The sequence below is a fragment of the Vanessa tameamea genome, chromosome 26 (genome assembly GCF_037043105.1).
Source record: "Vanessa tameamea isolate UH-Manoa-2023 chromosome 26, ilVanTame1 primary haplotype, whole genome shotgun sequence".
Taxonomy (NCBI): Eukaryota; Metazoa; Arthropoda; class Insecta; order Lepidoptera; family Nymphalidae; genus Vanessa; species Vanessa tameamea.
Window position 1 is genome coordinate 5923522 of NC_087334.1, and position 11311 is coordinate 5934832.

At 33.9% G+C, this 11311-nt stretch overlaps 1 protein-coding gene across 8 annotated transcripts in view; it reads left to right on the top strand.

The window, feature by feature from the left end:
- The window catches only part of LOC113393983 (uncharacterized), a 59810-nt gene extending 50537 nt beyond the window's left edge, over positions 1 to 9273 (top strand). For 3 of the 8 annotated variants that reach the window (XM_026631153.2, XM_064219099.1, XM_026631146.2), the window contains exons 2-9: positions 513 to 613; positions 1015 to 1103; positions 1546 to 1676; positions 2843 to 2881; positions 3162 to 3197; positions 4708 to 4824; positions 7034 to 8206; positions 8843 to 9273. In XM_026631153.2, the coding sequence (XP_026486938.1) occupies positions 543 to 613; positions 1015 to 1103; positions 1546 to 1676; positions 2843 to 2881; positions 3162 to 3197; positions 4708 to 4824; positions 7034 to 8206; positions 8843 to 9004 (1818 nt within the window). In that variant the 5' untranslated portion in view covers positions 513 to 542 and the 3' untranslated portion in view covers positions 9005 to 9273. Of the gene's footprint in view, positions 1 to 512; positions 614 to 1014; positions 1104 to 1545; positions 1677 to 2842; positions 2882 to 3161; positions 3198 to 4707; positions 4825 to 7033; positions 8207 to 8842 lie in introns of those variants that run through there. The other 5 variants (XM_026631161.2, XM_064219100.1, XM_026631177.2 and 2 more) reach the window with 5 other exon arrangements.
- The last annotated feature ends 2038 nt before the right edge of the window (positions 9274 to 11311 follow it).

The window sequence follows — 11311 nt, forward strand, 5'->3', positions numbered from 1 at the left end:
CCTGATGATAAGTGGACTCCATCCTGACACATTAGCGCTGTATTGTTAACCATTGAAAATAGTAACTACTGAGTTTCTTGCCGGTTCTTCTCAGTAGATTCTGCATTCCAAGCCGGTTGCCGCTTTGAATTTAATTCAACACTGTAATTCGATTCAAAACTGCTTTTATGAGTCTTCTTGGGAAAATTATATTTTGTTTATATTTCCGTACATCCGATGAGCTACCAATCTTGGGAGCTGAAATGTTAAGTCCGTACCTGTAGTAACACTGGCTTACTCACCCTTAAAAGTGCAACTTATTTATTTACTACTTAATAATTTAATGGGATTCTAAAATTAATTTGAAATGTGAATTTTATAACTCTATATCATATAGATTTATTTCTTCTCGCGAAATAATGTAAATTAAAAAAAAATCCACAAGAATTATTGGAGAACATTTTTAATTTCAGCCGTACTTGTTTTGTTTTGATACAATCCATTGAGAAAATTGAGTTTTAATATATTTCCAGGTATTAATCGACGTATGGCGGGGCGGCAACATGTCGAGCGTGACGGGAGCGAGCATGTTGCGCACGCGCAGGAAAGATGTCAACGTCAAACCGAACCGGAAGTAAGTTACAATATATTGTTATTTTAAATAAACAATTACAATTATTTTTGTAGTGCAGGAGTGCAAAATGCTAAAGTAATATATTATTTACTTTTAATCCGTTTACGAAGTAATTTCATTTATGAGTAAAATGTTCATTGAACACTTTAGTAATATTGGTTTTTCTTAGAAGTCAGTGATAATAATCGCTGGTATTTTCAAAAGCACGAGATTTATGTACAATAAATATATATTACACCCGGAAGCGATGCGGCGCTTGTCTAGATTTGAACCCACGCTCTACTTTCAAACTCACGTATTTCACCGACTTGTCCATCGTGGCCCTTTTATAAATAATAAAGAATTTCGCCACCTAATACCTTTTTATACGAAGATGAATCAATTTATTACACCTTAAATAGGTTGGATCGGAAGTCGTCGCGGGGTATGCTATACGAGAACGAGGAGCTGCGCCTGCGCACCATCAACATAAACGCCGAAGTTGAAAGAGGTTTGATAACATACTTTTTAAAATTTACAAAAATGTTGCATCCTATAATTGACTTCAATATTTACAAAGGTGTTTAATTCAGATAATTCCTTCGGTATTGAAGTAATTAGTCAATATGATTTTTGAACTATATTAATATCCACCTATACATAAGTACCCATAAGGAATAAGATTCAGAGAATTCCGGTCACAAATTTGAGCGGAACAACGATATACCTTCATAATGCCAAGGCAATCGAACTCGATCAGTGAGAATTAATAATAGGGTATCTACAGCTTTATCTATTTTCCAAGGTGCAGAAGTGAGAGCCCACTGACACGACCAAATTCCAAAACAGGCTGTTACATTGAATTTTCCGACAGAAACTCCATTGCCTTTTCATATTCGGGGTGTAAAATGATTGGCATCAGTGTAAGATTTAAATTACGAATCTTCTTCCAGGTCAGTCAGATATAAAGAAGCTGAAGCGAGAGAACGAACAACTGAAACGGGAAATATCAGCGCTTCGCTACGAATATGATAGACTGGACAGAATGCTGCGGGAACGTCGCTCATCACCGGAACATTCGGACGTAGGTTGCTTAGCATTTATCATTAAAACAAGCTTCCTCCCGTGACTTTGCGTACGTGTAATAGGGGAAGGGGCGGATTTTAAGCAATCTATATGTTCAGTTTATGTTTTCGAGTGTCGTAAACACCCAAACTTTCACTTTTAAAATATAGTAAGGATGATTGGTTGTCCTCCTGAGTGATTTCGGTTACAGCAGACTCAGTTAAAACTAGCAAACTCTGAAGAACGTATTCAAACGTGATTAGCCATTTATCTACTTAAACATGAGCACACGATCTACTTCCTCAAATCCGTTGAACAGAAATATCTGAAATGCAAACGGAAGTAGAAAGAGTTTAGTCCAAGAACCAAGGGTTTACGTGTTTTCTGAGGCATAGCTGGTTAAACAGTGGTAACTTCCAAAATCGGTACTGTTAATAAGAACTTCTTGACAAAATAACTAAATATATCTATATTATCCCGAACCGGGGCTAGGACCTGGGCCCAGGACCTTGAGATCTGCAGCCACATAAGCTAGCCTATATACTATACATTTCTCACAAAATAGATCCCACATGAAAAAAAAATTGACATTTTAATTGAATGCTTACTCCATGATATGAATATCGTGCATTTCAATCGTAAACTGATATAAGAATAGCCTTAACTATTTATGTTATGTATGTCCTTATGGCTGGAAATAAAAACATGGAGACTCAAAATTATGTTTTAAGAGTAATAACATAAAATAATATCAAAATTACGCCGAAGGTACGGACAACGGTACGGTCACATGATATATATGTATATGTCATTTAATAAAAAAACAACTAACCTAACCTAATCCTAGTTTTAGTTCCTAGTCCCAACTAGGCTCTAAAAAGGCCACGCCTTGTTCAGGAAGAGCCTTGTGCAGGACACAGACGAGGCTCAGCCTCATCCTTAGTTTATACGCGTAATATTAATACTTACAAAACAAATTAGCACTAGCTTATGTGCTTTAAAGTACAAACAGTAGAAATAAATTAAATCCTAACAAATTGTTTGTAATGTAGAGCATGTTTAAAGGCACCGAAATCACTTATCTCCCAATTTATCTTAGAAATTAAGGGCGTATAGAATATAGACTTAAATTACTTAATTACTTTTTAGTGCTTTAATAATTTTATTATTTTACTCACGCTGTAGCAGTCACAAGCCGACCCTTATGAATCAGAATACCCAGATGTAAGTACAAGGAACCATCTTCTACTTAATTCAATTGCATATATTATCAATCAAACACATGGCAAATAATTAGCGATTTGATATCGCCGTTTGCATGATAATTTACTCATAATAGAATCCATTTTAATTACAAAAAATACCTTAAATAAACTTCTCCATCCAATTTGAAGTTTCGGAAAATCTACTTATTTAAAATTTCATTCATTGGATGACAATTTATTTAAAAATTCATATTTAATTTTAGTTTAACTAAAGATATATATTTTATTTTGCATCATAGTATCCACCTGATAATATCGAGCCAGCTGAGCATAGTGTAAGTGACACTATAACTTGTTATATATGTATATAGAACTAGATCATTCTAGATTAGACGGTCTCACTTTGTTATGTTTCTTATGCACTTATCACAATATTAGGAAATAGAATTCCATTTGTTTCTTTTAAAATTATTTTCTTCTGCTCTCGATTACAAATTGTAAGTATTTAATATGGGAACGCTATATTTTATTAGAGATTGTTATTATGGTAGGGTTTTGTGCAAGCTTGCCTGGGTATGTACCACCGTCAGATATTCTACTGCCAAACATCAGAAATCAGTATTGTTGTGATCCGGTTTGCGGGGTTAATGAACCATTGCAACTACAGGTATGAGGGACATACTTACTTCCTAACGTTAGTGCTGCATTGACGATGTAAGGAATGGTTAATATTTCTTACTGCGCCATTGTCTATGGGCGTTGGTGAAGACTTACCATTAGGTGGCTCATTTGCTTGTCCGCATCGTAAAAAAAAGAATGCTCCCAATTTTGCGATATATTTTATTCCCAGTCGAGCCGAGATGGCCCAGTGGTTAGAACGCGTGCAGTTAACCGATGATTGCGTGTTCAAACCCAGGCAAGCATCACTGAATTTTCATGTGCTCAATTTGTGTTTATAATTAGTGGTAAAAGAAAACATCATAAGGAAACTTGCATGTGTCTAATTTCAACGAAATTTTGCCACATTGGAGCAGCGTGATGGAATATACTCCAAACCTTCTCCTCAAAAAGAACAGGAGGCCTTAGTCCAGCCGTGGGAAATTTACAGGCTGTTAATCCAAAAAATGAGCCTTAATTGCTAAAATATATACGAAAGTTCAATTTAGCATACGATATATTTATTTCAGTTACGAATACGCATCCCCATTCCCACTGCTGAGCCTGAATGACTCAGAATGAAAAAAATATAATATTCTGTTATATATTATATAACTCTTTATCTGAAGTTCTATCTTGTCGAATTTATTACCCGGGACAACATGCTTGTAACACAGCAACGCTCACTAATTAGTAGTTTTATCTTCACAATAAATGTGTTTTACGAATCGTTAGAATCGGCACCGGTATTATTTTCATTTCATTAAATTTCTAGCATGTTGTGCACATCTTAGTAAATTAGAAAACTACGCTAGTAATAATAATTTACCATGAACAGCAAATCCACTCAACATTGTAAATTTCACAGATAAACAATATTTTCAAGAGACGAAAATCTCTTTAAATGGGCATTTATTATCTGTGAACTTATATATAAATAAGTTTATCGTTTTGATTTATTTATGTAGTTTAAGATTTGAAGTCCCAACGTAACATAATGTAATTTCCGCTTTTAATTGAATTATTAAAATAAATAAATTATAGCCCAAAACTTGTATATATTTTAACCTATTCCCCTTCATGTATCTCTATGAAAAAAGTCAGGTTATTAAATTTGAGCAACTAACACATCTGCAAATAATAAACTAACTTTAGTGAACGTTAATAAAGCACAGTTTTGTTTGGCAGGACAGCGCGTCAGTGTGCAGCGCGTGTCCGGAGTGCGCAAGCGCAGACGGTTCTGTTCGAGCTGTTGCCTTTCATGATCTGAGCGTCGTACCAGAGGAGGGGGAGCAAGAAAACAAGGTAAAATTGTAAAATGTAATCAATAAAAAAAAAGATATGATACTTAAATAAAGATATTTATATTTAATGGTGATACCGGTTGTTTTTTTTTTCGGTAAATGGTCACCATCGCCCACAGGCAATTAATTTTCTTACAGCGCATAAAAAATATTAACCATTCCTTGCATCGCCAATGCGCCACCAACTTTGGGAACTAATATATTATGTCCCTTGCGCCTGTAGTTACACTGGCTCACTCGCCGTACAAACTGGAACACAACAATACTAAGTACTGCTGTTTGGCGGTAGAATACCTGATGAGTGGGTGGGACCAGACGGGCTACGTAATTTGGCGCTGGAAAATGACTTAGGGCAATTTTATGATGTGGATGGTTACTTAGACGCTTCAGAAGTAATAAAAACTAAACGACGAAGTGATACATGAAATATGATCAAAGGCCCTGTTCCTTATCATTAAATTTATGGCTTAGTTTTATCTATGCGGCTTATATTTATCTACATTGCGGTTTTAATTAAGTTGACTTAGAAGACAACTCCACAGATTTTATTAGTATATTAATTATTTGTGCAATGAAATGCAATAAACATAACCAGAGTATCTCATTAGCAATCAAAATAGTTAATATGCTAAAGCATAAGGTTTATTAAGGTTGAAGCATTAAGGTGATTTTTAATAATAAATCGTGAATGAAAAGACTTAAATTCTTCGTTATTCCATTATATACTTGTTCCTTCACTTAAATACTAAAAAAACATGTAGACACATATTTATAGGAAAATGTTTACTTAATCTTATATTAAAAAAAAAATATTTTTTAAAACTTACCTGAATGAATGAGAGCTAACTTCGGCCAATGATTTACAACAATTTTTATTTGATCAACAAATGTCAGAATTGCGTTTCATAGGGCAGAAGATTATTTAGAAACACAGACCTACAAAGCTTTAGAAGCTATTACGTACGAAAATAGATCCATTAGCAATACCAAACCGCGGAAAACTGTTCGAAATCAATAAAACGTCAATAGCACGTTGAGAGGGTCCATCCGAATACGATTTGTCTGGAATCTGAGTCAAGGGCGGACACCGACGTATGAAAATATTGTACCACCTAATGTAAAGAAATTATAAATAAACTCAGTCCAGTCTCGCCGGTCGCTTGGACCGCACAGTGAGTGATTCGTGTAATGTCTTCCCCGGTTCAGGAGATATGATGGTGATTTGTTTATGATCATTATTACGCTTGTGTCTCAATGACTGTTGGATATGGTTTGTTGAAATAATTTCTGCTATCATTTAATTTCTTTTTATCATTTTGTTTTTCAAACTCTATTATGTATAATTTCAATCATTGTCTTTGCTTCTAATATATTATTAATATATGTGTTCGTATTTAAAAATGTGTAAACTGATTACGAACGACTTTTTATAAACGATTAATTCGTGGTGTTTTTTAAATTGATACTTAAATGTAGCTCTTTTTGTAACTTTTACGAATATTTACAATTTTCATTATCACTTTTCGCTGACAGCACTAGAAAAATCCTTGGCACTTATGACATGTATTATAATAAGTTTATCTTTCGTTCTAAATGCAAAATGTTATAAGCAGACGCCAATTACTATTAGCAATTAATAAATCCATACTATTATCCATGGATCTCAATCTGTTTTGCAATTCAATCAATGTCTGCGGAAGCGTGACGCACGTCACGTTCCCAAATCATAATATTAACGCGACAAATCCGTCGAGGTGACGCTACACCTAATTTTGAAACGATCAACGAACAGTTGGACAAAACCACGTCTGTGTCAATTAAAGCAGAGATAAAAAGAATTTTTGAGAATGTTTGAACACGTAAGTTGCCGTAAAAGAGATTTAAAATAAACCTTGTTTGAAACTGTTTAGACGATGATAATAAATAAAACAAAATGGGGTATATTCTTATGTATTTAACATTAAAATAACAATTTAAAACAAATACAATCACAATGCACTGAACTTAATTACGCACAAATAATTTATTACAAATTGTATATATATCACGCGTGCTTCTAATTTTTAATGCATGATCTGTAATCAATGAAACCAAATATATTTTCTTTAATGTTTTATGACGATCACATTATAAACACACGCACGCAAAACGATAGCTTCAGAGCGCCGTGGGTGTAACCGCATAACCTGTAAAATAATTTATTGTTTCAGAGTGGTGCCGCAACGCCATGCACTTGCGATGAGTGCCAAAAAGATGCTAAACGAGATGAAGAGAATAAAAAAACAAATAAGAAAGAAACAATTTTAGCTAAAGAAACAAAGCAATCCCTACTCAATGTGCCAACGCAACCAAATACGACAAACAATAGCTCTGATCGAACTGTCGACGTACTTGTACACGATGCTCCGAATATGCCAAGATTTTTCCAGTCTGTGACATCAACGCCTTTTCACGTGACTGGACCACCTCCTCCGGGATTTGTAATAGCTCCCTACCAACCTCCTCGTTTCCATACAGGCGGCAATGTAGAAGATTTATTGGGAGATGTCCAATCTGCTACTACAATACAAACTACATACATTCAACAAAACTCCATATTCATGTGCAACACGCGTAACATTGTTCAAAATAAATGCTGTTGTCAGAATCGCGATTCGAACGCAAAGACTGAAGTTTGTCAAGAACAAACGCCAAAATGTTACGTTACAGAAAAGAATATTGAATTAACCTATGATTATCCTAGAACGACACCCATTCCAAGTAGTCCTAGCCAAAAATCTGGAGATGAAATAAAATCAACCACAACGGAAGTGGCAAGCACAGTTGTTTTCGTCGAAAAGAAGATGCCAGTAAAGCCGAAGAAATTCGATTTCTTTTTTAGATCGCGTTCTGCACCAGTCGGAGAAAATGAAGAACCAATATATGCAACAGTTAATAAACTGCCAAAAAAGTTAAGAAGAATGGAACTGGCAAATCTTGAAAAGGAGGTGGCATATAAAACAAGTGAAATAGAATCATCCACACGGACGGAGATCACTCTGAAAACTGATTCAGAGTCGCAAGTCCCACCTCCAGATGACGACACTAGCCGATCAGAACGAGAAAAGTCTACGATACCACAAAGACAAGAGTCACCAAAGGCTAAAAAACGAAAGCGATTTTCACTAACATTCAAAAAACGAGAAAGAAAAAGACGTGAGAAGAAAGCAGAAGTCAAAAACGGAGTGAAGAATGGTGTACCAGTTCAAGTAGAGAGTGATAATGAAAGGCTGATAGAGGAACAGGATCCCAAGCACAAGCACTGCACAAGGCATCGACCGATGCCGCGTAGCGCCATGTCGTCTTCGAACTATAGCCCGCGTTATAAGCGGGATAGCTATCAGGTACTTACAGGATTTTTTATTAGAAAAATGTTCTCCGATGCAGCAATTGTCTCCATATCTGAAGATTGGGGCATTCACACGCTTTGTCACATATCATTCTATTACTAGTTTCATGTAAGTAGTTGTCAAGTTTTAGAATACCCATGCTCTTCTTCCATAAAGCACTCATATGTATACATTTTATTTTATGTATTATTGTTATTATATTTAACTATATGTGTATTACAGTATACTCACCAACATTTTGTATTATTCTGATCCGCATCCTGACACCACAAAACACCATCATATTCTCCATTGCCATCAGATAAATGTACGGGCAAACGTTTGCGTGTGATTGCCCTACATCATAGCGTATATCTAGTCTTGAATTAAATATACATAAACAAATATCAATGAACCATACAATTAGATCCATTGCAAATATGTTCATAGTTGATTTTATGATGTAAATATAGGTACATATTTCATTCGTCGTAGTTTTAGGAAAAAATTGAGTTATTACTGAACGTTTTTATTAAAACCTTATTTACAGGTGGAGTTGGTTTCTCCCAAATAGTCTGAATTATAATTTGATGGGTTGAATGTTCTATATTGTCTTCTATGATAATTAAATTTACAGTTATCTTTTTACAGGAGATGACAACATCACATTCAGAGCACGAACGCACTAACAGCATGTGCTCGTCTGTGAACTCACTGGGATCAGCGTGCACACACAAATCGAGGAAACTATCAGTAGCGCCTCAAGACGGCTCCATACCTTGGTGCGGTTGCTGGGGAGCTGGTTGTGTTTAACCGTGAACTGGGAACAAAGATTTTGATACCGCGTGAATTAAAAACATTTTCTGTGAAAAAGTGAAGTTTGTCGAACGAAACTTTACCTGTGCTTGTACAACACACATTTTATAGATACAAAGATTTTTTAAAAGTAAATAGAATGGTATAGAATTCTAGTTATAAACGGTTTTGTATTTCCACCAAATGTTTAATAGTATTTCACATATGCATACATTTCGAAGCGATTATAAAGATTTTGAAAAAGTTGTCACTTGTCAATGTTAAAAGGAACAGTTTGTATGATAATGGATAGACATTCGGTGAAACAAAATGGTCTCCGACGGCAGATTTTATAGTTTTCCACGTTGGATGTAAGGTATGGTGACCTACAGATAAAAAACATCAATCAAAAAATTAATAAAACCTTAGAAAACCGTATTTCTGACTACATACATTTCTTGGGTATTTGTTCCAAAATATTTTAAAAGATTTCCTCCGGACACTGTCATGTCTGAAAAACTCGCATAATTCGATAGAACGGTAATCCGACACTACCCAACCTGTCGACCTTTAATGGAAGTTTTTTTTTTTTTTTTTTTAATCTTGCTTTCATTTGTGCCTAGAGGCCACAGATTATTTCGTCAATGTCACGTGCGATGGAGAAGACACGATGGAGATTGAACGGTACGGTCGAGATTACAGGCTTCATTCAATTTTGAAGGCATAATAGTAGTAGACTCTGTTAACCCATGACTTAATCGAAGTTCGAGCAGCCCGCTAATATGTCGATATTGACTTTGACATATCATTTTGCGTTCATTTCATTTATCTCGCTGACAACAGCACATACAATGTAAGTACGTCTATATTCAAATGCTGTGTTTGTTAATTAGTATAGAAACATCTTGGACAGATGTGCATTATGTGTAGTTGTGTAAATAACGTTGTGACTGTAAATTAGTGCGCTATAAATTATAAATGATTAAATTATTCAAATAGCATTAAAAAGTTCATTATTTCCACCTCAAATATATTTTAATAGAACACTATTCATCTAAAATAATATTATTTTTTTTTATAAAATGATTTGTGCAACTTAGTACACTTGACAGAAATGATATGTGACGTCAGAAACATTCCGTTTCCGAACATTACTACATATAGTGAATTATATTTTACATTTATATAAATATTCATAATACATGGAGGGTAGGAACATTGAGAGCTACGACTTATATTTTCAGAATTCTAATAAAAAAATGTAGACTACATTATTTTCTATAATAATAGGCTTCTGAATAAAACAAAATATTATTACATAGATGGTTATTTATTATAAAATATGACACATTCTTTTGAACTGTGTTTACAGTTATTTGAGACGCACATAGCAAAATTGTCCTGACAGAAACTTCAATGGCTGTTTCATGGATTGCAAATCGATATTAATTCACAAGATACTACTTTCAAAGTCTGGAAGTGAGATAATTGTATTTATTAATTTCAATGTTTTTAAATTGAATATTTATGTGGTAACATTATAAAATACGCGCCAATTTTTGTATTAATCAAATTTGACATTTCCCAACTTTGCATTTGAATATTATTTTACGTTATTTAATATACGTTAAAAATAACATGTTTATAAAAAAAAATCATGTAAAAAGCGTTTTCAATTTAAGTAATAATCTTCATAACCTTATTATTATTAGGATTTTGTTTCTGTTAATTAAGCAGCCATTGAACCTCCAGTCATCGAAGCGTACATTGATTCTACTTTAGAACATTCGAGAACCTACTAAAAAATATTTGGACGCAAACACAACGCATCAAGAATCCACATCGAATTAGAAATACCGAACTATACGTTTTCAAATAAAATGGCACAATATAAATTAAATTCAATCAATGCGTTCGTGTTTTCATATAAAAAAAATAATGAAAAATATATAAATCAAAACACTTCGATATATATTGTATTAGATAACAAATATATGGCTTTCAAAACTTTTACAATAATAAAAAAAAATATTTTAATAAATAAATTACGAAAAATTAATCAATGTACAATATTTACATCGAATATTTATATATGAATTACATCGAATAAAAAATAATAATTAAGGGGAAACATCGATCATGCGTCGTAACGAGTAGGAAAAGCGATAATTTCTAGAAAATAATAATTATTACAAACGAAAGTAGGTTCTATGTCTTTTTCGATTCATAGTAAAATATAAAAAATTCCCTCGCATCATTCCCCTATTGGACACGATTATTTGCATCTCTTTCGCGCACGAGAACCGCTGAAATAAACGTCCGCGT